General features: G+C 33.7%; 1 protein-coding gene across 1 annotated transcript in view; it reads left to right on the forward strand.

Annotated features, from left to right (window-relative positions):
• The window catches only part of Arms (Ankyrin repeat-rich membrane spanning), a 46,436-nt gene that overhangs the window by 5,047 nt on the left and 13,921 nt on the right, over positions 1-27,468 (forward strand). Inside the window, exons 4-17 of the mRNA XM_076480532.1 lie at positions 133-231; positions 890-1,087; positions 2,451-2,549; positions 4,484-4,582; positions 5,765-5,962; positions 6,260-6,358; positions 7,379-7,477; positions 8,453-8,630; positions 9,597-9,761; positions 16,334-16,516; positions 22,433-22,589; positions 23,915-24,060; positions 24,351-24,760; positions 26,527-26,706. Of these exons, the coding sequence (XP_076336647.1) occupies positions 133-231; positions 890-1,087; positions 2,451-2,549; positions 4,484-4,582; positions 5,765-5,962; positions 6,260-6,358; positions 7,379-7,477; positions 8,453-8,630; positions 9,597-9,761; positions 16,334-16,516; positions 22,433-22,589; positions 23,915-24,060; positions 24,351-24,760; positions 26,527-26,706 (2,310 nt within the window). The remainder of the gene's footprint in view (positions 1-132; positions 232-889; positions 1,088-2,450; positions 2,550-4,483; positions 4,583-5,764; positions 5,963-6,259; positions 6,359-7,378; positions 7,478-8,452; positions 8,631-9,596; positions 9,762-16,333; positions 16,517-22,432; positions 22,590-23,914; positions 24,061-24,350; positions 24,761-26,526; positions 26,707-27,468) is intronic.

Consider the following 27,468-nt stretch of genomic DNA (forward strand, 5'->3'; position numbering starts at 1 on the left):
ATCCAAACTGCTGTCTAAGATTTAAAATGGTACAGTGTTTCTTCCTTCATTTTTTCACATTTTGGAAAAAAAACAACAGTGATTTAACTTTGCAGTTATGATTGTAGAAATATGAACATATTTTTATTGCAGGATAATTGGACTCCTTTGTTAAATGCTGCAAAGGAAGGCTATATGGATATTGTGACTGAACTTATTGAATGTGGTGCTGACATACATCATCGAGATATGGTTAGTTTTGTACATTTTCTTCCTGCAGAATATCTGATTGTGAGTTCAGTAGTTTTATTTAGTAGAAAATAAAACTAAATCTGTAATTACTCTGCTTCATTAATATGTTTATTCATTTTGTTCTCAAAATGTTTATACTAACATTTGATAACTTCAGTTATGTATATTATAACTGAGTAGCAGCTAAGTGTGGGTATATAAAAAGCTTAAGTACACATACATCTACATTTTATCTATCACAGCTGTTACTGTTATCAACAGATTAAAGGTTTTTTTTTTTTGTTTTTTTGACCAGGATAAGATGTTAATTGGCACACATCTATGAAGAATAAAATAGCTCTTGAAAAACAGTTTTTGTCACTTTTTAGGATGTTTTAATGGTTAGTACTTAATACATGGAGTAACAATTTTTTTTATTGGAATTTTTATACTTGGTTCGATTTGAGACAAAATTTTTGCACAATTTTGTTTTTTTATTTTTTTTCTGGTTTTGCCAAACATGTCAGAGAAATTTTGCCATTGTTATTATGTTTAGTGTTATTGAGGTTCACTGTCTATTAGAAGGTTTTACCTTTGTCTTATTTTTAAAAAAAACTTGTAGTAAGAACTGTAGTGTATTAAGTACTGAAGGATATATAATTTTGATATTTGATTGTAGGGGGGTTGGACAGCTCTGATGTGGGCATCATACAAAGGACATACAGAAATTGCTCGGTTTCTGCTGGACCATTGTGCCATGCCAAACATCTATGATCAGAATCACATCTCGTGCCTCGTATGGGCAGCTGGGAGAGGTCACACACAGATTGTACGAGACCTTATAAGTCACGGAGCGAAAGTAAACTCTGGAGATAAGGCAAGAACTAAATTTTAATTTATAAACCTTGACCTGTGAATATATAACCTTCTACTTAAGGTCATGTAAAACTAAGATTGTAATTTTTCAGAATAAAAGCTCTAGTGAAGGAGTTTATAAATAAAAGATTAAAACCCTCTATCAATGACAGGCCAAATTGTAACATTTTGTATTAATGACCTACCAAACTGTAAAATCTTCCATCAATGACTGGCTAAATCGTAACACTTTCTATTAATGCCTGACCAAACTGTAAAAATCTTCCATCAATGACAGGCTAAAGTGTGCCACTTTCTGTTAATGACTGGCCAAACTGTAACAATCTTCTATCAGTGACTGGTCAAACTATAAAAACTATCTATGAATGAGTGACCAAACTGCAAAACCTTTTATTAATGACTGGCCAAACTGTAAAGTCTTCTACAGAGAGTAGAATATGTTATATTGAAGCATAACATATCAGCAAGCCACCTGACAACTAGCATCAATCCTACATGTGTTTTTAAATTTTATCCAAACACACACACACACACACACACACACACACACATACAGCTTTTTCTGATGGATTGTGTCCATACACTCAGATTATAGAGTTGTTTTCATATTAGACATTTAGAATTTCCAAGATGGGGATAGCTCTTTTGCTTAACAACATTGAAAGACAAAGAGATGTGAATCAACTTGGGGAATCAGGATCATCAAGAGAAAGACCTGCAAAGAGTCCTGCCCATAGTAAGCCAAGTGCAATACCTTGTAACGGATGAAAATCCATTGACACAAAGGTCAGTGACACAGGCTGTCCAAGTACCCCTGCATCATTAAGTAATATTATTGGAACAAGTCTCAATTTGGGAAATCAACATTACTTATATGTACACAAGTTGATTTCTTGACATATCTGTTGCATTGTTACACACCTAAAGAAATGGATAATATAACTGGTATTCATGGTATCCTCTATGAAATCATACTGATCAAGTTGCCTGATGCAAAAAATTATGTATTTCTCTGTGTTTGTACTTTTGAAATGGATGTTGAGAAACCATTGTTTTTGTACATTAGATGGCTTGTGAAAAGCTCACAGGAAGAAGTAGTGTGCTTTTAACAAAACAACCTTTTTTTTCCCTTCATTGTAAATTATACTGCAGGGCTATTGTCAAGATTCAGAACTGTCAGATAGAGCACAGTGACATGAACTGTAATGAAGAGATAAAGCTCCAGTATTGTTATAATATAATATACTCATTCTCTGTGAAACCTTATATTATTAACTGACTAAACTATAAAATCTTCTGTTAATGACCATCCAAGCTTCTAATATTTAGAATTGTGTAGTGATTGTTAGTGATGTTTTATACAGAATGGTACAACACCTCTGGTTTGGGCTTGTCGGAAAGGTTACTTAGAGATTGTGGAACAGTTATTAGAAGCAGGAGCTAACCCTGACACTGCAGGGATGGTGAGTTCAACAGCTTGTGTTTTGTCCATGTTTGAGCTCAAAGTATAATGACTTGAGTATAAAGAAGGTGGAACAATAACTTAATTCAGGTGGTGTGAATTCTGTCTGACTTTTTGTGCTATATAATCATTTCCTTTCATTTTGAACTAATTGTAATAATTTACTCTGATGATTAATATTAAAAGTAAAACAGGGCTTGAAATCACAATTGCTTATTTTTATGTAAACAAATTCAACATTCTATACCATTTTCTATAGTTTTAGTATGATATTCACCTTTGGTTCTTAGCATTTAAGTATTAACCAGTTAGTAGGTGCTATGGAAAAAGCAAAGATATCATCTGGTTAAAAAACACCAGCCAAAGAAATTTTAGTTGTTTGTGGTATAATAAAGCTGTTCTGTTGCACTCCAGAAGGACTCGCTACATCAGCGAGTTACATCATAATTTTTTCCCAATTCATTGTTTTTTAATATCTGGATCCCGTTGTAATTCTTAAGTTAAAAAAGGTATAAAAAAGGTTGGTTTCTTCCTCTGTGGTTCTTTGAATGAAACTTGATTGAAGATATAGAGATGATTCATTAAATTAGGATGTTGTGTACAGTTAACCCTGATGCACTTTATCTAGGGTTTTTTAGACAGAGATGTTTTTATGTATAACTGATATAATTTTTACAATTAGTAAAGGCTGTGTAAGATGAAATATCCACATATTGAAAATTATCTTAAAAACCACATGTAAAAGGGAAAGAAAATTCACCAGAAGTACTTTTAAAAGAAATCACCTCTAATTCAAGAAAGTTTTCATATGGTGCCAAGCATTTTTTAATCACATTATATTGCACATCTAAATCATATTCCTCTATCTATAATTGCTTTTATTTCTCTTCTTTTTCTCTCTCTCTCCATCACTGGTATGAGATTGATTTCAATAAGTGTATTTCAGTGTCTGTGATATTGCAAGAATTGATGACCATTGTCCAGGTGAATGTGCAGGTGGTAACTTTATTTTGGTGTGGACTTGATATTTGCCACTACCATGCCTTCTATTTTACTGAATAAAATTTTAATTACTAGTTTAACTTCATGTAATTCTGTTCCCTTATAACAAATATTTTTTAAAATATAATTGTTCCAAGTGTTTTTTTGGTTTTTTTTATAATCGCATCATTGTGGATGCATAAGTTTACTTTGTTTTCTATCTAGTGTGGTGTGTTTGCTCTGTCAGTTCCTGTATTGTTTGTCACATTTTAATACAACTATGAGTGTCATTATTAGATATATATTTTTGCTTTTTTTACTGATATATTTTTCATAAATAATTCCTTACCAGTGTGACTGGTTTAAATATTCTTGTTTATGAGTGTTAAATAAAACTTAAATGTTTAGTTTTTACTACTGTAGTGTTTGATATTTAGTGAAGTGTTTGTGGACTGAATACAAATTTCAGTGTTTTTTTGTGAATGTGTGGCAGGAAGTGACAGTTTGTGTTTAGGCCACTTTCATTGAATAAATCAGTTAGTTTGTAGACTTGGATAATATACTGCTTAAATGTTTTTTCTTTAATTTTATGATGAACCACAAGACTCAAACTTCTCATAACATTTGTTTAATTTGGATTAAACAAACTTGCTTATTTCTGTGGTTTCTTAGAACCTAATATTCATGTTTTTTTATCATATCACTAAAGAACTCTTAAGTTAAAAATGGTTATGCCTAAAAAACAAATTATTCTTGGATAGATTGTTTAGGTAGAATATTTATGATGAAATTCAGTTGAATGGATGGTAAATACTTGTTGTAGAAACACAAGTACAGAGGATGACATTTTAAGTCTTCCTTTTTCATCTTCAGTTATTTGAAATGTTGGCCTCTACACTTGTGTTTTTACAACAGGCAGTTACATTTCATTTGAAACTTGTTTATTTTCATCAGTACTCTTGGACTCCTCTCATTGTAGCTGCTAAAGGAAACTATTCAGAAGTAGTGAACCTTTTATTAAACTGTTCTCCAAATGTTAATGCTGTGGATATGGTAAGTGCTTTAGTTATTAATTCTAAGTGATATTCATTGCTTGTATTTGTGTTTTAAAAGTAGAGCTGTACATTTTGGACTAACTGTGATATGATCCTTTTGAGAATAAATATGGTCAGGTAGTGCTTAACCCTCTTGACTTAACCAGGAATGGAAGACACATATTTCTATATTCCTAAAAAAGTCCTTTTTACTTTATTTCATAGTGGAAGTTTTGTTATTTTGTTTTGAGTCAAAAGCTGCACAATAAGCTTTCTGTGTTCTATTCAACTCTACTACAGAAACACAATTTTTAGTGTTATAAGTCCTTTGTTTGATTTGGTTTGTTTGAATTTTGCACAAAGCTCCACGAGGGCTATTTGTGCTAGCCATCCCTAATTTATCAGTGTAAGACTAGAAGAAAGGCAGCTAGTCATCACCACCTACTCTTGGGCTACTCTTTTACCAATGAATAGTGAGATTGACCATCACATTATAATGCCCCCACGGCTGAAAGAGTGAGCATGTTTGGTGTGGTGGGAATTCAAACCCTCGGATTACGAGTTGTGTGCCTTAACCACCTGGCCATGCTGGGCCTTATAAGTCCTTAGACTGACCAATAAGCCAGTAGAGGTCCATATTGAAAGTATGGTGGATTCATCATATTTGTACTTAATATGTTGTTACAACCATGTGTTAAAGTCTGTCATGGATCCTCAAGTGATAAGAAGTGATTAAGTTTAACTCTGTTTGTACTGATGTTATCAGTTTAATATGTCCCACTTGTTTTAGCTTTAACACATAGTAACAGTGATTGTAAGTTATTGGTCAAGGGAAAATTTATTGAAATAAGCATGTAGTACTAACATGACTGAAAACATTAGTTTTTAGCTTTTTTCATTTTGTGCTGCCCCCTGTACATGAACTTTTTCATTAACCTGAAGATGACTTAAGAAGGTCAAAGCCCTGTTCTCTGTTTTAATTAAAGTTTTAATACCCATGCCACTCAGCTTTACCATGCAAATAAAGGTGACTATTATTTTTTTGGGTTGAACTTTAACAAAATATCACTTGTCATTAAATATGGCTCTGATTTTGTGATATGTGATTGCATAATATAAAATATTTCTTTTTTGGTTGTGACATTTTCTGCCTGTGGCTATTTATTTAATGGTGTACATAATCCTATGTTCTGGCTTACAGGATGGTGGGACAGCCCTCACAATAGCTTGCAAAGAAGGGTTTATAGACATAGCTGTAGCACTGCTTAATGCTGGTGCTTACGTCAACCTTCAAGATAGAAATGGTGATACCAACCTCATCCATGCCACCCGAGCCGGTCACTTTCCCGTGGTAGACGCTCTGTTAAAAAAGTATGCTGATACTGATGTCCAAGGAACCGTAAGAAAATTCATTTTGTAGTTTAGACTTTTATCATATTTGGTATTCACATGTGAGTATGTTTTTAATCCTTTTTGTTTTACAAGTTCAAGATGTTTCTTTATTAATCAGTAATAAATATGTGCTTTGTACAAAAATTAATTCTTTGAAGTATGGTATATATTACTGTTTTTCAATCTAAATATTCTTGTGGTTTGGACAGACTTAAAGTTTTAAGAAATCTTGTATTTGATAGATGTTTTTTGTTAAAGATATATATATATATATATCCATTCTTGAATAATTCATCATTAACAGGATAAGAAGACAGCACTTTATTGGGCAGTAGAGAAGGGCTATGTTGATATTGCCCGTATCATTATGGCTGCTAATGCAAACTTGGAAATCCCTACTAAGGTGAGAACTTTAATTAATTAATCAGTAATTCATTCAATAAGATGATATATGTAAATTCTAATTACTTTTTTATTATTTTTACTGGGATGGTATTCCATGGATACCACTTTCTATATTTCATCTTCCAAAATACCAGTGCTTTTTTATTTCTGTGTATGTCAAGTTTTAAAAAAATTGAGATTTGATTTGCAAAAAAAAAAAAAAGTAACAGAAGTTATCAGCAAACTGGATTCTTTACATTATTGGGCATGATGTAATTAGAAAAATACCACTTTATTTTTTCTAGTCATAATATACCAACTCATAGAGTGGCCACAGGTTTTTAAATTACAAATGTTTAGCTCATAGCTCTGTCATCTCTTCACTGATTTATGATCTATAGTTTTAGACTCAGTAGGTCAAACCTATTTGTTTCATGTATTTCACCACTCCTAAGTTATCATAAATTAATCTACTTTAATCATGCTTAAAAGAATTTCAATTTGAGGGTAGGCTAGTAGAGATCCTGATGAGTAATAAAATCAAATTTGGTACAGGAGTGTCCAGTGCATGGTATTGCTGGTATAGCTTGTGGGAGGGATCTCATTGATTAATTAACAAATCTTCCCCAAAAGAATTTCAAGTGCTGTGGCTATTGAGGATTCTCTCTCAATTTTGTTTTAAAAATCTGAAGATAAACCAATATAATTAGCTGGGGTATTTGATAGCTGAAAACATCTTTCAACCATATGATATTATAACAAGGATATGTTTTAACTGACTGTTTTGTGTGTTATTATAACCTTTGACCTGCATTTTGAAGTTTTTATACAAACAGAGAATCAATAAGTAACATTTGTCAGCTGAGAATTGCACTGTTAACAGTATTTAAAATTTCTTTAAATATATAACTGAATGTGCAAAAGAATCAAACATAAGTTATTATATAACAGTGGATTTGTAACTATTGATTTCAGCCCAAATTTTAAATTTTTGAAGCCATTACTAAAAAAATATAACATCTTTTAAAAAATATTTCAGGATGGTGACACCCCTTTGATGAAGGCGACTAGGAACAGAAATATTGAAATCGTGCAGATGTTGGTTGATAAAAAGGCAAAAGTTTCTACTCAAGATCGAGTGAGATTTATCTCAACTAACACTAATTTTTTAAAAGCAGTCTTGAATTTGTCAGAGTTAATTTTCCACTGAAAAATGTATTTTTAATTCTGCAGTTCTTTCTCTAGTAGTTTTTGTTATTGAACGTCACAAGATAAAGAAGTCTTTAAAAGTTTGAAGTCACAAAACACCTAGAAAATAATGAAGAGAAAAAATAGAAGAGTGCAAGGCTTGTAGCATATTGTTATTATATTCACACACACATACATATATCTTACTGTAATGAACTTAGTATGTGTGTGTGTGTATGTATATATACGTGATCAAAATAATAAATGCAGTGTGCCCCCTTTTATTGAATGGCACCACAAACAAAAATTCATAAAAGTGTTTCATGCTGTGGGTATTAAAGATTCAGAGAGTTAGAGAAGTAAACTTGGTATGTGCAACAACCATTTCTTCATAATAGAACACAACTGTAGATAAAATATTGTTCTCACAACAAGAACACAACTTTCACTAGGACTGTACGGAAGAGTGTGATTATATCTTTATTGATGTAATGTTTAAATATGTTGCTGGGAAACTGAAGTTTTTAAAAACTTATTTTTTTGATAAACTGTACTACTTTTAATATATAAAAACATTACAGTTTATATCAGTAAAATTTCTGAAAATTTTGATCTCTGTGCATTGATTTCTATTGATGCAATGAGTTGCACGTGGTTATAGAGCACAATCAGAACACTTTTCTTGTGTAATACTTATCCCCATGAAAAAAATTATTTTTCTTGAGAAAATGTTTACTTTTCAAATTTTTTTACAATGTGATATGAATACTACTATTAGGAAAATAATCATTTCTTCTTGTAGAGAATAAATGGAAGTAACAGGAATACAAGGAGTGTTGTTTGTAATAGATATATTTTAAAAGTTTATAAATTAGTCATGTTGGCTGTTATCTTGGGCATTTTTAATTTCCCGTGTCTGATACAGAAAGGAGATACAGCCCTTCACATTGCAATGCGAGCTCGTAGCAAAGCCATTGTGGAGATTCTTCTACGAAACCCCAAAAACAGCCAACTACTGTATCGTCCAAACCGTAGCGGTGAAACACCCTACAACATTGATACCAGTCATCAGAAGTGTATACTTTCACAAATATTTGGTGCTCGTGAGTATTGTTATATTTTTGTTATTTGACCTTCATTTTTATTCACAGTTTGTACCTAACCAGACTTCACAAATATGTGTGAGATTTATATGTTTTTTAAATAGAATTGATATCAATTATAATTCACCTACTTAATTTAGTTCACACACTAACAGTCATAGCTCATGAATATTGGTATTATATGTATCACCTGGACCATTATGATATCTGTCATGTCCCAAATTGCCCTGATAAGTTCTGGTATTGCTGTGAAAGGCTTTGTTAGCATAGAGTGGCCTGTTTTAATGTATTATTTTTTGCTTTCACTTGAGAGTTCTTGGGATTACAAATGCTGTTTTTTGCTGTTGACATTGTGATTGTTTGAATTTCTCAAAAAAAAAACAGTAATATTTTGTTATCAGTTCTTTTCCTGGCCCATAAATGATTGAAATAAAATTATAGTTATAATTCATTTTCTAAATTTATTTCAAACTGTAACAGTTATTACTGATGAGAAATAATTATTTAAATAGCACCTAAATTGCTGCTTTGTCTCTTGTATCCCATCTGACCTGATGATCCCTGGTTTTAGGTGAAATGTATTGGTGGCATGTGTAGTGTTGTCAGCATATTATGAAATATTCTTCTTTGCTTTTACTCGTAACTTCATAGAATTATAGTGGAATTTTTAAAACACAAGTCATTATTTTGTAAAACAAATATACAATTATTATTTTTATAATGGACTCTTCTTTTCTTCTACCTTCATGAATTGTAATGTCATGTTGTTAGTGTTGATAGTGCTTACTTAACGTACTGAAATGTGTCATGTTCTTAGTGTTTTTTACTTGTACTTTTTGTTAGTTCTCAAATCCATAATTAAAATATTGTGAAACGTAGGATTAAGTAATATACAAATTATGAGTAATTAGAATTATCCTAGATGTGTAAAGAAATACATCAGCATGTAACATTATGTTCTTGCAGGTCGTCTGAACACGAACGAAGACAGTGAGAACATGTTAGGGTACGATTTATACAGTAGTGCTCTTGCTGATATCTTGAGTGAGCCCTCACTTTCAATGCCAATTTCTGTGGGGCTGTATGCAAGGTGGGGAAGTGGCAAGTCATTTCTTCTGGATAAATTGGAGGGTAAATTTTATTTTTTAAGCACAAAGCTACACAATGGGGTGTTTGTACTAACTGTCAGAACTAAAACCAAGTGTTTGGTGTTTAGTTAAAAAAAAAAAAAAGAGAGAGAGAGAAAAGATGTTGGTGTTCCATCATGGCTGATTAGCTAAATAACTGGTTTTAAAGTTATATTTTAGCTCATGGTAATTGAAAAATGATGTTAACATTGCATTGATGCTTATTGCTCAAATAAATGGTTGTTGAAGAAGTTTCATTAGTTAGACCTTCCATTATTAACTATGTAAACAACTGAGTTGCATTATGGTTTGTTAGCTAAATAATTATTATTTATTAGTGAAGTATTGGAGAAGGGAAATTATCTATAACTTCAAATTCCGATGCAGTACTTATAAGATTAGCTCTTCCCATTTTGTGTTGCCTTTTATTTGCATTTTTTTTTATAATGCATGTTTTCTGCACCCCAAAATTGGAATCAAAGATTCCAACATGTCTCCGATGTAAATCACAATGTGCTATCTTCACCAATAGGAGAGCACTACTATCTCATAATGCACATGACTCCTATGTGCCACTTCCAAACCATCACTTTTCATTTCGTTGCAGTTGAGTTTCAAACGTCTTTCTTTATGTTCAGTACTTCTCAGAGTGGTTTACTTTAATTTAATTTAAATTTCTTTTCTCTATTTTAACAATTTTCTACTTTAATTTTGAAAGCATTTGATTTACTCATGTTTTGCCACAAAATAGTTTGCTTGTTTGTCTGGTGTCGAAAATGAATACTTAAGTTAACACCACCATTTTTGGTACATATAATTAATCTGATGCTATGATTGAGACCACAGGTAAGGGTGACCCCTCATGGGACTTATCGGCATTTATTCGCAGGGAGATTGAGAGTTATGTGGAACAAACTTTGTCTCCTGCTGATGAGTATTTTAATTGCCTTCCTCAGGAGTTCACTATGCCTTCATAAATTCCACCTGAGGATTCTGTTAAGTTCTTATAGACTTTCTTGGATTTTATTTCTCAGTTATGTGATTTTTTGTGTTTTGCTCCTATTTATTATGACCTGAGTTCTTCCTTATTAGATTATTCTGCCTCCCATTCTTATTTATTTTCCTCCATCACCTGATATATTAGTTCTTGCTGAGCATTTTACTTCCAGTTGCTGATGGCATTATAATGCTTCTTCCCCTATGATAAGAGAGGGCAGACTGTCCATATCTGGTTTGGTTTGCCTGTTTGGGGGATGGTACCTGAATCTCTCACTCATCGTATCAATGTCCAGTATTCCCATCTTTGTTTTACCCTGATGACTCTTTTGAAATACCTCTCCTTGAACTATCTCCTGTCTTAGGCTCTTCCCAGGAACCGTGAGGGGTTTACTGGGGGTATTCTGTTATGGGTATCTTCAGTTCAACAACTTCCCACCCTTTTTCATCTGGGGGCCTGTTTGTCCCAATTGGAGCCATGCATGGCACCAGTTTCTATCTTCTAACCCTCCCCAGTCTTACCTGTTCTCCTTCCTGTGATGCCACTGTTCATCATTTTTTCTGATGACACATAGTATGCTAACAATGGTTTTAGTGACTACCTGGTTAGTTCAAGTAAGGTGGGAGCTGGTCTGACAGCTTTCACTCATCTGTAGAGCCTTCATTTCCAGTTTTTGGGTTCACAGAATATTGTCAGAAAGATTCAACACACCTTTTTTTATCCTTCCTCCAATATTCAGCATTTCTGTGTCCTTTCGTTTTTCTCAACATCCCTTGTTGTGAAGTATCTATCCAAGACAGTGCAAGACTTCTACGTAAACAGGCTGTCAAACCTGATCCACACGTTTTTTTGTGTTTTTTTTTGGGGGGAGATACCACTATTTCTGGTTCTCAAAAAGACCAGTGACTGGAAGCCAATCATTGACCTGACCTGTCTCATCTGATATGTACACACCCCATGCTTCACTGAGGAATCCTGTCTTACTCTAAGGTGGGCTTTTGCTCCATGTCTTGGGATAACCAAGATAGACGTCTCTAGTGGTTATCTTCATACTCCTATATTAGAGAGTCCTTGTTCTTATCTTTGGTTTCTCTGTCATGGGGTAGTGTACTAATCTTGCACCCTACCATTTGAGCTGGCTTTTGTGTGATATATTTTCTATCAGGTGGTGCAAACCTTTGCTCTTCATCTTTATATCGTAGGGTTGAGCTTTCATTTTTTATAGGTGACTGTCTTCTTCTTGCTCATTCCAAATGGAAGTTGGCCTGTAATACTCATCAACTCCTGCTCAAAGCTGTTTTGGTGATATGGTTGATCAAATTGGAGTTCTTCCTTCATCCCACCTATTACCTTGTTCATATGGGGTTTTTATCATCTCAGTTGGTATCAATCTTCTCCTTTTCAACTCTGTTCCATGGAACTAGTCATTCGGAATGTCCTGTCTGCTCATTCACTTTCAGCTTGCAAGGTTGTCTTTGATCATTCCTCTCATACCTCTTGGTAAAGCTCATATTGTAGTTCTTTCAGTGGGTCCTCCACAACCAATTGAAACTTTCTCAGGATCCCTTGGATTCTCCCATAACCCTTCCTTCCTACATCTGTCACAGATGCATGCCATTAGAATTGGAATGCATGGGTCGATCACCACCAGGCTTCAGGTCATTGGTCTGTAGGGAGACATTTTCTTTATGTCAGTGTCTTCAAACTCCTTACTGTTCTTCAGGCTTCTGATCAAGAGATCATCTGGCCATGTTTTATTTCCACAAGTCAACAGTGGGGGCTTATATCAATCACCAAGGTGGCACGTAGTTAAGATCCTGTGTTTTTTCACTTTGGATCTACCTTTTTTTACTAACTATCATGCCATTCATTCAATAGTATGTCATGTACTGAGTGTTTTCAACTTTGGGGTGGATCGTCTTTCCTGAACCAACCAGGTTTTTTGGAAGGAGTGGTCCCTTCATCCCCATATTTTTTGGTGGCTTTAAAATCAGTGGGGAATTCTTCATATAAATGCATTTTCCACCACTCTCAATCACCAGTTATCTTTGTTTGTGCCCTCTTACTTTGGGAGTAGATGACTTCAATCAGGATTGGTTGAACAAGTTCCTGTATGTTTATCCGCCTATCCAATTAACATCATTGAAGAGTCACCCTCGTCCATACTACTTTGAGGAAAGTCATTCTAATTGCTCCTTTCTGATTCACCTAGCTGTTATTTTCTAGGTAACTACTTCTACAATTGTTCCTTCTCATCCCTCTTCCTTTATTCCTCAACCTTCTTCATCAGCTCCAGTTGCCAGTTTTGTATCCATTACTTCAAATCCTCCATCTTCATGCCTGGCTTTTGTTTGGTTCCTGGCAAGGAGATCTGTTTTCTCATGTTGGGTGGCATTTCATTTATCTCATTCCATTCATCCTTTATTCGTGGCTGTGTATAAGTGGAAATGGAATGATTTTCACACCTAGGCTGTGGCTCGCAGTGTTCCTATTTCATGTTCCATTGCTGCTGGTATCTCCAAGTTTCTTATATGGCTTTTTTGAGAAGGGGTTTTCAGTCATCTTGATATCTGGTTTTTGGGCAGCCCTGTATCATACTTTCTTTTTTTTCTCACTACTTCAAGGATGTTTTTCCCCTGTCCTTACCATATTTATTTATTTTTGCTGGTTATATTGGCTGTCTAGTCATCCTGTACTTCTGGATTGGGACATTAACATTGTACTCCATTCCCTTACTCTACCTCAGTTGGGCCCATTGCCTCATGTTTTACCTTAAAGTGCATTTCTTTCTCTTCTTGGCTTGTGGGTGGCATTGGTCAAACCTGTTTGCTTCCAATATCACTCACACACTGTACCACCAAACCTATCTTCTCCTTTATCTAGATCATTACTTCCTTCCCAAAATCTTGGTGGCTTGTGAGGTAACTCCTGCTTTTTGCTTATTTTGCTTCCCTGTATTTCTCATTTTTTACTCTTGTTCTGATCAGGACAGACTTCTGTACCCATTGTGTGCCCTTTGTTGTTGTAGTGCCTGCACATCTTCCTCCAGGGGTTTCTGTTCCCATATCTTTATCCCTTGGCAACTTTTTCTCAAGGGACCTTTCTATCTTTATCCTTATTAATTGGGTTCACAGATTAACCCAGTTAGCTTGTTCCTCTTTGTCCCCTTACCAACATTCATATTTCCATGTTACCTCCCATCAAATTCACCTTCTCACCTATTCCCTTGCTTCTCATCTTGGTCAATCTTTGGTGGAGTTTCTGCAGTTAGGCACGGAGACCACACCATAGACATTATCTCCCATAATCTACATTATGTTGTGGTTTCCACTTCCCCTACCACCTGTAGCTTTTCTTCAGAATTTGGTGTGGTTATGACATTAGGTAAGTCTTTAATACTTTATTTTCTTTTAGGAGCCCTTACTTTGAATTTAATTTCTTGGATCCTGCTCTCTGGTGAGCAGTGTATGACAAGGTATTCTTTGTATACACAAACAAATCTGCAATGTACGTCGTGGTAATTTATGCTCTCTTTTCATGGCTCTGCATCCTCACCTTTGAGATGGGATGTTCCACAAGGTCACTGGAGGGTCAATAATCTTGTGATATTACTTTATAAATAGGCCCATTCCAGACTGTATCACACATTGATGGCATGGGAAAAGCAGAATGGGATAGCTGTCCATCCCCACCATACCTTGATTGAATAAATTTGTATGGTGTGCTTTTCAAAGTGGGGTTTTGTAATCATTCCCTTGATTGAATAAATTTGTATGGTGTGCTTTTCAAAATGAGGTTTTGTAGTCATTCATTTCACTATCTCAGGTGTTGTCATTTCTTTGTATTCTCCAGTGTTCTTCTTCTCCCTTTTCTTCCAGTAGAGTATGGAAACCCTTACCAGTTCCAAGCTGCTGGGGTAGTTGGCCATGGAGGCATTCTGCTGGATGGGTTCCACATAAATGGCTGTTACCATTTAGCTCAAAGTTATGTGATGGTGTTCTGCTAGTGTAGAAGGTGGATTGAATGACACATACAACAGAGTGAAATGTCTCAATGCAGTTCGCTCCTTTGATTTGGTTCCCTCATCCGACCCTCATGTGGATGTCAGTACCTTGCAAGGAGGTTTTCAGTGTAATTTACTTAATGAATTCAGTCTGCTTTACCCTAGCCATTCTACACCATGGGATGCACCATTTTTTAACCATTTTACTTCTGAGGAATTGAGATTTTATATTTATCTTGTTGTAGGTCACTTTCCTGACTTTTCTTCTACTCAGATGTACTCCCTTCCTTTTCTGCCATGTTTGTTCCCATCTGGTCATGACGAGGAGATACCTGGTTCAGAAGTGGTGCAGTGCCTCTTCTCAGATCATTTGATTTGTTTCTCTCTTCTACAGAGATATCCTTCAGATGTTTTCAGGGGAGGTGTGCTGGTTATTCCCTCACACAGGTTCTTCTTCCTTTTCAATGTTGGTTTCTCGTTAATTTTGTGAGGGAGGGGGAAGTACCATATCAGAAGTTATAATTTTCCTGTGCTTAAAATGTATTCCTGAGAGATACTTCCCTCTGCTCACCCTTCTCACCACAATCTTCCAATGCTTAAGTCTTCTGTCAAACTTTGAAGTGATGGTTTGGAGGTGTGTGTATAGAGGGAGTCATAAGTATCATGATAGTAGTGCTCCTGTTGGTGGAGAGATGATGCATGACGATTTGCATGAGAGACATTTAGGAATCTTTGATTACAATATGAGGAGCAGAATGTTTCGTAGCATGCATAATAAAAAGTTTGCATATAGAGGGCAGCACAAAATGGTAAAAGCTAGTCTTGTAAGGAAAGGGAAGTACTTTTCAGAAATACATTTTCAGTATATGAAGATTATAACTTTACTGTCTTTATATACACAAAATGTGGCAAACTTTTAGTCAAGCATTCAAGTCTGTTAAACACAAAAAGTCAGATGTGTTATGAAAATATTTGTAATTAAGATATGTGTGTGAATTGATAACATCAGTCTGGCTCAGACTCTGATAAGTCAGAGAGCAAGGTGAACAATAAAATTACTTCTGTTCATTGTGTAGGTTTTATATTGTAAGTGCATAACCCTAGAACCTCTTAAATGTACATCTACAGTTTCTTTTCAGTATCCCTCTGTGTTGTGTGTGGTGTTTATTCTCCTCTAACATGAATTATTCTTAAATTAGCAATGTAAAGTAAAATGAATGGCTGATAACTCTAACATCAGATTTATAATAACATGTTGAATGGTGCTCTGTAAAAGATTATGGCATGATCACTTTTACCCCAACCTGTTCCTAGAGGGTTAGCTGTAAAGATACTGAAATTTGTTTCAGTCAATATTTCAATTTTTTGTGTACTGTTGTCATTATCTTGCATTAGTTAAACTCTATGTTAAAATAAACATGCGCTATACATTTTTTTTTTTCACTTTGAGTATGGAAATGTAGTTAGACTAGCAACAGTAAAACTATATGAGGTTCAAGTACATTGTAGTATTTTTTATAAAATAAATATGTGTATGTATATATATATATAAAAAGTTTGTTAATCTTGTTTTTAGATGAGATGCGTAGTTTTTGTGTACAATGGTTGGAATCTGTTTATGAGTTTTCCTGGTTGGTGTTTCTGGTTGTAATTTTTATTGCTACAATCATGGGACTGATTACCATGCTGACCACTAGCCTGTGGTTAGTGGGACTGTCTGTAGGAGCTGCCGTCTGCGTGCTTAGTTATGTAGTATTAGGTAAGTGTACAGATTTTTGTGTGTGTCCCTTTTCAAAGTACGAGTTTCAGATCTCTTTGTATTACATCCAGGTCAAAGGTCAAGAATTTAGTAATGGTTTGGCTATTATCAAGTTGTTAGATATTATAGTTACGCTGTTATATCAGAAATAAATTTTTATTTCTCGAGCTTATCAAGACCTCAACTATTTCTGTCAGGCCATGAGTGAAATGTGTTACGTGCTTAGAGTCTTAGATCAGAAAATAATCTTTCTTAAACATGTTCTTGATCAAAAGTTTAAAATTTTTTCCAACAGTCAGATCAGCTGTCAAATACTTAAGTATTATTCACACAATCAGAATTCAGTTTTGAGCTTTTGCTTTAATTTGTTTGTTTAATGTAAAGTGTAAATATATGAAAGAACAAGGTGAATTATAAAATAATTTAAAACTGAAGTTATCCATTTAAAATACATGTTATTTAGGTTAAATCAAGCAATGTAATTGGTATAATGTTTTTGCTTGAATTGAATTATCTTTATATAACATTGTGGATCTCTGAATTATTATTATTAAACTCTTGTTGTTTTATAAGAAAAAAAATTGAACATGTGACACTAAACATACACTTCTTAGCTTATTCAACTTTTATCATGTTAGTTTTTTTCTTTCAAGATCCAGTTTTTTATTAACTGACCTTATTGTGCTGTCCAACAAATATTTACTAAAAATATTTCTGTTCTTTCAATCTCAGTTTTCATTTCATAGAAACTGAGTTATAGTAAATATGTTACTTAACTTTTTAAGAATAGAAAGTTAACAGATTTAATTGTTAAAGCACTTTTCCACACACATTTCTTTCAATTCCTTTTACCACAAGGTCTTACTTTGTGCTGACATTAATTACTGAATTCAAGATGGGACTGTAATGAGTAAAACCACAAACAGGTATTAGTACCTGATATGGTTCAGTGTGATATTTAAACATATCAAATGCTTTCTACCCTTGTAGTTACAGTTGGATTTTTTTTTTCAATTTCTACATACTTGGCATGCTTTGTGCTTCACATAGGAATTCATTTGGCCTTTAAATTCCTGTCAACCTTGTTACTGGTAAGACTTGATTAATTACCAAGGGCATCACCTTTTTTTCATATTACAAAGGATAACTGTAATATGAGACAGGATCTTTTCAACTGACAAGTTAGATGAGGTCATAGGGGTACCATACCCCTTGTTTGTGAGAGCATATGGACCTCAGTCAAGTGATGCCACACAGATACTGTACCCTTTGTTTGTGAGAATGAGGTGCTATAGTGAAAATTGGGAATTTAGTTCATTGTATGTAACAATGCCATGTTCTCCCAATCTGAGATGGTTATATTCAGATTTGGAGATGGCATCATCATTTGGACATTCATTCATACAAAATAAATAGATCATCCTTAACACATAATCCACTAAAAGTGCAAGATACAATTGTCTTTTAAGAAGCTTTATTTTTGTTTCGTTTGCAAGAATAAAGATTTCTATGGTGTATATGTCTTTTACAAGCTGGCAAAAAAATAATTACAATTATTCATGCCATGTTCTCCCAATCTGAGATGGTTATATTCAGATTTGGAGATGGCATCATCATTTGGACATTCATTCATACAAAATAAATAGATCATCCTTAACACATAATCCACTAAAAGTGCAAGATACAATTGTCTTTTAAGAAGCTTTATTTTTGTTTCGTTTGCAAGAATAAAGATTTCTATGGTGTATATGTCTTTTACAAGCTGGCAAAAAAATAATTACAATTATACTTTATCATCAGTAATGAATATGACAAATATAGTATGGTTGGCATACCATTATTATACATTTCAATTCTTGAAAATTCATAGCAGACTAAATAAAGAATGTTGTGTTTACAAATGTAATAGGCACTCCCAGTTTGTTCCTGAAGGAGGAAGACTCACCTATCAAGAGAGCACTCCAGTTATTGGTATCATATCTTCCTATTAAATTGATTTCTTAAATCTATGGGTTTTATGAATAGGCCTAGTACTAATGTCTTATGACAAGTATAAGAACAAAGGTTGTTTGTGTATGCTTACATCTCTGTCCTCTCTTTTATGTTTCACACTCAGTCAGAGTTGAAAAAAATAAGATTGTGCTTCATAACGCACTAATCATAAACATTACTAAGCTCACGACAAAACAGATAGCTATTACCTTGTGCCATTGCCCCCAAATTTTTTCCATGGATGCCTATCCTTGAACGAAACTCTTACTCCCACACACGTATTAATGTGTATTGAACCAGCTTGATAATGCAAGTAGTATTAGCCTGTAGCTCTCCCCCAGAAGGAAAATTGTATATCTTTCATGCATGGTAAGCCCCCTGAGCACTCAAACCTTAACAAAAGCCATTTATCCATACTTCACTTTATTTCAGAAGCTTTTCATTGTGATCCTAACAAGATTCACTGGTGGAAAAGTGCATCACTATCTTCTCCACCTGGGCCTCAACTTTGCAAGTTCTCCACAGTCACAGTTGACTTGATTTGTTTGATCAGGACATCTCAGGGACCTCTTTGCATCACCCCTTGTGATAAGTGTTTATAGAAAATTTATTATTTGTTGAGAACGTAGTTGAAGCAGCTTGCAGTGAATAATCTCTTCTCATTTTTGTTTTCAGTTTTTCTCATGTAAGATGACACTCCATGTTCCTGTCCTTTGGGAGTCTGACAGAGTTTCTCCAACTCTCCAGCTTTTCATCCTTTTAATATATTTTTATGTTATCTCTGTGATGACTGGGCTCTATGGATTATTCTGTAACTACCACTCATTTTTGATCTACTGGAAATTTTGCACTTGTGGAGACACTTTGCAGAAGACCATTGGGTCTCAGAGGTGCTTTCTGTCTTTTTAAAATACTGAACCCCACTCCTTCAGATTGCCTGCATCTCCAGCAGCTGGAAGAAGCTGTAATTTCCCTTCTAGTTATGAATGCTATAAATCAGATCCTCAACCCTAGCCTGGGTTTTACTCCTATCATTTTGTTATTCCAATAAAGAAAAGTGATTTGTAATTGATCATTGTTCTGTTCTCCTCTAATTACCTTCTTGTTACTTTTTGATTCAAGATAAACAATTTCTTATTCTGATGTGGGTATTCTTTTATTTTGTAGGCTAAATGGAATAGAAAATTTAAGAAACTTCACCAGGTGCACAACACTTCTTATAAGAAACTGTAACTAAAATAATGAAATGTTCAGGTATTTATGAAAGTCAGTGTTAAAGTTAGGATTTGAGATCATATTTGAACAGTTTTCTTTGAGTACATTCTAAAAACATAGTTTGCACTTTTCTGTTATCTTATAAAATATATTACAAATTAATAACATTTTTGAGAGGGACACTTTTTTCCTTTTTTTTTGTCCACCCCCTGTGTAATTTCAAGTTCCCAAAACTCTCATGTCTTCTTCTCTTCCTGTGCAAGATATTCTCTTTCTATTGGGGATTCAACAAGTCTTGAAATCCTTGATACTTTCAGATGTCACCTCTTCAGTGGACAGTGACTGATCAGTTAAGTACCTCCAGAGATCCACTATTTTTTGTCTTGTGTCTCACCCTCATATTTTCATCTGTGCCTTACTTGGTGTATCATTTAGTCCTATTTGATTCTCTCCTCTACCAACTAGTCCAGACTTACATCCATTCAAAATGGGCTCTTTGTCTGGATGTTTTAGACACCTACACACTTTTTGATGAGTTGTCTTGGTGTTTACAAGAAATTGGCTGATCAATGAATATGCCATCATCTGCTGTTTGGTTATGTTTTTAGGATCCATTCAAACAATTCAGAACAGGGAGGCACTTAATTTTGGGACCTCTGATTTATGACTTTAGAAATTATTTTCTTTTAGTCCTATGACCACCATATTTGACTGTTTTTTCCAAGGAACTTTGAACCTGCTAGCGAATTAGCAGTTTCAGCTGAACCAGATATTTTCTGTGATGTAGTCTCCACACACTCAGGAGTTACAGGTTTTTATTCCACACTTTTTGAGTATTGTCATTTATAAATTTTCAACTCCCCTTACCATTAGGTTTTCACTATTATGATCATGAGTTTACGTTTCTGACTGTGGATACTTTAAGTCATTATTGGTCAAGTTTCTTTCTATACATTTGTTAAGTACCTTCTGTCTCTTCCTTGACCCTTCTAGTCTTCTCTCTCTGGTTGTTACAGATCTTTTCTGAGCTGTTCTAATCAACTGTCCTTTTTGTATGGTTCCTCTTTCAATCTAGAACCCATTTTTTTAGTTCTTTGGGCTCTTCTGTGTCCACTGTTCAAATCTTTGTCTACCTTTTCATCATACCATCTTTTAGAGAAAGATGTACATTTTTCCTTATAGGATGTGCTATTATGTTATTTTGTGTTTGGATGCCTCTTATATTCTTAACCCTAGGAAAACGATTTTAATCCCAGACCACTGTTAATTCCCCTTTTATTCCCAGACTACTGTTAATTCCCCATTATTTGGACTGCCTAGAAGTATTTGTGATCCTGATTACCTCTTTTGTTATCCTGCCTGTACTACTTCCATTTAAAGCAGTCAAAATCATTATCTTATAGGATTTCTCTTCTCCTTGTTTATACTTCCAGGGGAGGTGATGCCTTTAGATTTTTTCATTTAACTTCCTAGTTATCTCATTATATCATAATTTTTTATGTCTTATTGTTTATTATTCAGGGAGAAAAAACCCAAAACAAAACGGGTAAAACCATTGGATAAGTTAATATGGAAAAACCCTTCATGCTAGGGTGATTCCGTTGGCATTAGACCAGATAGACACACCCCTTGATTGGAAGTACATCTGGGGCATTCCCAGTAGTTCTGCCATCCTGATAGGTCTTACATTCTCCTTAGGATTCAGGTTTGGGATGATTCTCTTCTGTGCCAGCTTATTCCAGTAAGTATTTCTCTGTCACTGTACAGTCTGGCTTGTTGCTGTAGCCACATTTTCCACTCACGCTTAACTGACTTGCTGAAATATAAAGGCCAGTTTATCTTTACACTGTTCACCTTTTGCAACATCAGGCAGAAGGTTCTTTTGACAGCTTTTTTTTTTCCTTTGCCATATTTATTGAGTACATAAGGAGAGATCAGTAGCATTTTTGGAGTTGACTTTTACTTACTCGTAAATTTATTTCACATGGATTTCACCTCTCCATAGAACTAACCTCCTGCCTTTTTCTCCCTACCTTTAATATATTACATTTAGCCTAACCAAGAATGAACCTTTGTTGAAACACTAGTGTTCATGGCAGTTGTGCATGGTGACAGCTATCTGTTCTATGGAGAAGTGAATATCTATCTGGAACAAGTTATCAGATAAGGAATATGTTACCTTGTTGATCTTCCTGTTATTTTGTGGCTCCTACCAGAGTACTCAAGAAAACTGAGAATATCACCCAAGCAATCAAAGTGTATATAAATCAACTCTTGTAATTTCTGGATATATAGAAGAAAGAAAAGAAGAAAACAACATGAAAGACTTGTTTAGCAGCACTTACCTTACAAATCAAAACTACACTTCTAATTACTGACTTATACTCTAATGGAATCCACATATTGAATAGTTTTTGTATTTTTCCCCATCTCTATTTCTACACAGTTTAAAGAACAAATAGAAGCAAGGGCACTTTCATAGAAATAGCTAAAATATAATATATTTTTTTCATGTGTTAATTTAGATAAAAACTAACAAGTTTAGTTGTCTTTCTGAGCTATCCCTTTCAAGGTATGTTCACAAGTGAACATAACTTGTGAAAGGAAATAAGAATTCTCCAAGCATTAAAAACAACATGTTTTAGAGTTAAATAGTGTAATATTATTTTTGTTTGGTTTTATTAAAACCAGAATATATTTTATTCCCAGCTATGGTGAAATATGGAAGTTTACAGTATGAGTGGAACTGGGCTTGTAAAGCCAGTCTATATCTTGGAACCAAGCTAAACTCTTTAAGCACATTGCTCAAAGTTGTCTTTTGCCACCCACCGACAGGAAGGACAGATAAAAACACAAGCTGTGTAAGGTGAGATAGCAAAATCAATAGGTATTAATGCTTTAGAAATTTTAATAAATTTTAAAACATATAGCTGTACACGCTTATCATAGAGATTAACTTTATCTGACCATCTTAAAAACCCCATCAAAAACCAGAAAAGAGCCATTGAAAGTTTTAGAATAGTATGAAAATATATAAATATTTATAAATCTATGTTACTGGCATTTAATGTTAATATCTCATTTAAGAAATATTAAATTTTCTGCCCATTATTACTCATTAAAGCTGTAGAGTGATAAGATACCCTGTCCTCTGTAAATACTCATTGTTCCTCACAAGAGCTGTGAAGTCATAATATACTTTCTTTTGTGTCAATACTCGCTGTTTCTCACAAGAGCTGTGAAATCCACAAGGTACTTTCTTTTGTGTCAGTATTCACTGTTTCTCACAAGAGCTGTGAAGTCACAAGGTACCTTCTTTTGTGTCAATACTCATTGTTTCTGACTGAAGCTGTGAAGTTATGAGGTACCTTCTTTTGTGTCAATGCTTATTGTTCCAGGCCAAAGCTGTGAAGTCACAAGGTACCTTCTTTTGTGTCAAAGCTCTCTGTTTCTTACCATAGCTGTAAAGTTATAAGATACCCTCTTTTACATTAGTTTAATTGAAACTTTTAAGGTAAAGCAATTATTGGATGGTGGAGTGAAAAAATGTTTTAGTAGATATGTTAAGGAAACATTAACTCAGACTGACCTTACTTGGATCTAGAGAGAAAATTCTCTCATGTAGGCTTTTTCCATATATGTCTGAGTGGAACTGAGAAAAATGACTGAAAGATGGGATTGTAAAATTAGAACTTTGTAAGTAAGACAAGTGTATTCAGTTTAAAAAATACATATATCATATAAATATAATTGTAGCTCTTTCAAATAGCATAAATTTAACAGTTTCTCCACTAATATAAGAAACCCAATCGTTGCCTTACAGTTGAATGTCAACGGAAATAACTTCGAAGACATATATTCTCATAAACATTTTGTTTTTTTACAATGTAACTAAAAAATGATTGATTTTTTTATTGGTAATTGTAAATAAAACTGACTTTTCAACTCTGCAATGTTTCTTCATGTCGTTATATTTCTTAAACATAACATAAAGTTTTTCTAAAATGTTTCAGTCTTTGTTTGAAACAAATGATAAAGGCATTTCCTGTTTAGCGATAAATGTAAAACTACATGATTGGTTATGTGTTGTAGCCACTGTAGAGTATTGAACCCCAGACTTTTAGCATTATGGATATGTAAAACTGTAGACAAAAACATTAAGGCTGTTTTTTTAATATAATTGGTTAATAGGTTTCTTTTCACCGATCAAACCAAAGTGAGTGCATCTGCTGGTGATACATCTGTTGCCAACATTGTGTCATCATTGTTCTTAGCCATCGAGGATGAGTTTGGCTTTCTTACCACCAGACTTTACAGGGTTTTCAGGCCAAAATCAGGTATTAGGAAAATATCTATAATCATTTTCATGAAGATGGTTTAACTGAATGTCATTTTTAGACAAATAGAGGATTTGATCATTAATTACTGTTCACGTTTTAATGTATCTTATTTGTTTTAATAATATTAATTAACAAGATGGAGACACAAAATATCTCCACATTTAGATTTTGTTTTCAAACTAAACATCTTGAAAATATTAGCAAGTTATTGCAATTAATTTATATTTTTTGGTTCATGCAGCATACTTAGTTCATTACAAGTAATAATAATTGAATCTATTTTAAAGTATCTTCTCAGACCTGGAAGTGGAGACGATTGTGTTGTATTCCATACTTTGTCATTTTTCTTGCCATTTTGGGTTGTATTGTGGCAGCAGTGACATTACTCATAACAACCGATGTTAATGGAGAAGTGGAACCTGAAATGTATGAAGATGAAGATGAGGTGGATAAGGACATTACCCAAACTAGTTATTTACCTAAACTGTCCATGGGCAGCAAACCTATAATAATTGCTCTTGCTTGTGTGGTGGGATTAGCAATCATATCTAATCTCCAGATACTCATACGATTGGTCATCTCATTGTTTATATCCCACCAGCGTAGGATTCACCATAACCTTCACCATGGAAGTGGTGATAACAGTGAAGGTCGATTAACTATACTTAAATATGAAGTGGAAACAATGACTGCTTTAGTAAGTATTAGTATGTTTTTTCAGTAAGTATTAATGCATTTCCTATATTAAATATTAATATATTTCCTTCAGTAAGTATTAATATATTTCCTCTTGTAACTACTAATATTTTTAGTAAGTATTAATATATTTCCTTTATTAAGTGTTAATATGTTTTCTTAGTTAGTATTAATGCATTTCCTTTATTAAATATTAATATATTTTTCAGTAAGTTTTAATATGTTTCTAATAAATAACTACCTAATATTTGTAATAAAACTCATGTTAGACTAGAGATATTTTTTGCTTTGTTTTTCACATTCTTTTTAATTTTCCTATTATGGATTTCAACTTTAGAGGAATGTGAAAAAATTCTACTTTGTAATATTCTTTTTATTATAAATATTTCACAGTACATTGCCATAATGCCCATTCTGGTTTTCAGGTTGAAATGAATGTGTAAAATAGGAATACTTGTAATGTGAAGTGATTTTTATTACAAATTTTAGGCCTGTTGGTTTGTACTATTTCATTATATTGCCCATTATGGGATAATTTTATCTCATCATGGAGATGATGAGTTGTGTTAGGCAAAATAAGGCTTTGTGAGCAGTCACTTGGCTTGTGGAGGAGAAAGAAAATATCTTCATTATCATGCATCTTTTATTTGATATCTTTAATAGAGAAATTAAGAGAAATACAAATAAGAATCTTCAATTTAATAATGTCTGTGTGTGTGTGTGTGTTATATATACACACACGTGCACACACACACACACGTGCAAACACACACACACACATCATTATGTATTATAATTTATCTTGAATGAATTTCCATTTATTATGTTACATATTATGATTTCAAATAGCGCTAAATTTTAATTTGAATTTACAAGTTAATTGAATATTAATATGTATTAAATTTATGATATTTGCCAATAAGATTGATACACAATTTTCTTTCTTAATACAAATATATTAACAATGTGATTTATAATAACTGTCATTACAAATACTGATTTATATACAAAAGTTTTACAAATTTACAAACAATACTGAGTCTTCTATACGATCTGGAAGTGAAAATTTTATTGATGGTTGATGATGTGTGAATGAATTTTGAGTTGATATTGGTACAGTTCACTTAACAGCTAGCTTCTGTATTATAATGTGAAACATAAGTATGATTTAGATTGTACATTAGATTCTGATAATTTTTGTTTCAGGGAATTTCTTACTTTTATATGATGATTCATTGATAAAATACATTTCAGTAACTGTAAAATATTTCAATAATTCATATTATATCTAATTGTACTGATGTTCTTATGTTTAATATAAACATATCATTTCTACTATTGACTATTTCATTGACACTGATTTCTTGGGAGTTTTGTTTAGACTACCAATGATACTGTGTTTAGTTTACTATGTAAAGTATAACCAGTCAGTTGTTTGAACATATTTTTCTAAACATGACTTTGTTAGATACAGAGTTGCTAATAACATGCAAGTCACACACACACGAAAAGTAAACAAAAGTGGTATTAAGAGTGCAGTTGATTTCACTAATCATACATTTTACACAGAAAATGAATATTACATATAAATTATTTTTAATCATTTCTGTACAGTGAAAGATTTAACAAGCAAACGCATGAAATTTCTCAATACGATGCAGTTTGTGGAGTTTGTCAGTGGTAAATAATATAAAAATGAGTTGGTAATTTGAAGCTTAAAACGGTCTAAATAAATTCAGTTTAGAATTTTATTTTTTTATTTTTTAGGTAAAGTGTCTTGATGGGTTTGTTGAGCAACAGACTAGGTTAGTTGTTATTTTTGATGGTTTGGATAGCTGTGAACAAGAGAAAGTTTTGCGAGTATTGGATGCTGTCCATTTATTGTTTTCGGATGTAAATGCTCCCTTCGTTGTAATTCTTGCAATTGACCCTCACATCATTGTAAAGGTAGGTACTTTGTATCTACACCCTTGTGCAAATTAATTGAAACAAATGGTCATTTTACAATATTTTCAGCATGGCGGCCAGTGTAGGGTTGCTGGATCTGCTGATTCCCTTTAATAGTCATTTTTTTACACAGACGGCATCATTAGCTGTATTTTGCAGTATGGTCGATCTTTTTTTGGGATATATGATGAAATTTTGAGGAGTATTACATCTTTCGAAATTGGATTAGAAGGGCAAGGAGATCAGTCAAAAAACAACTTTTTACAAACTCAATGAAGAAAAAACGGTATCAATGGGGTCTGAAATACAAGAACTGGATGCAAGTACAATGGAGGAAGGTGTTATTCAGTGACGAGACTCATTTCTTCATACATGTTTGCAGATTTTCCATGTGAGAATCTTCGAGAATCTTGCATCAATCAGTTTATAAAACATCCCTTGAAGAAGATGTTTTGGGGCTTTTTCAGCTACTATGGCATCGGAGGCTTACATATCATAGAAGGTATGATGCGAGGACCACAGTACATCGAAGTTTTGCAGAGAAAAGTGTCGTTCCAAAATTGAAAAAGAGATTTCCAGGTGGATCTGGCATTTTTCAACAATATCTGGCTCGGTGCCACACATCGAAACTTGTGAAGAATTTTATGAGTACAACGCGAATAAAGGTGCTGGACTGGCCTGGAAACTCTCCAGACTTAAATCCTATTGAAAATCTTTGGGCTATATGTAAAGAAAGACTTTGGGGAAAAGACTGTACTATGA

This window comes from Tachypleus tridentatus, chromosome 13, assembly GCF_004210375.1.
Source record: "Tachypleus tridentatus isolate NWPU-2018 chromosome 13, ASM421037v1, whole genome shotgun sequence".
NCBI classification, from domain to species: Eukaryota; Metazoa; Arthropoda; class Merostomata; order Xiphosura; family Limulidae; genus Tachypleus; species Tachypleus tridentatus.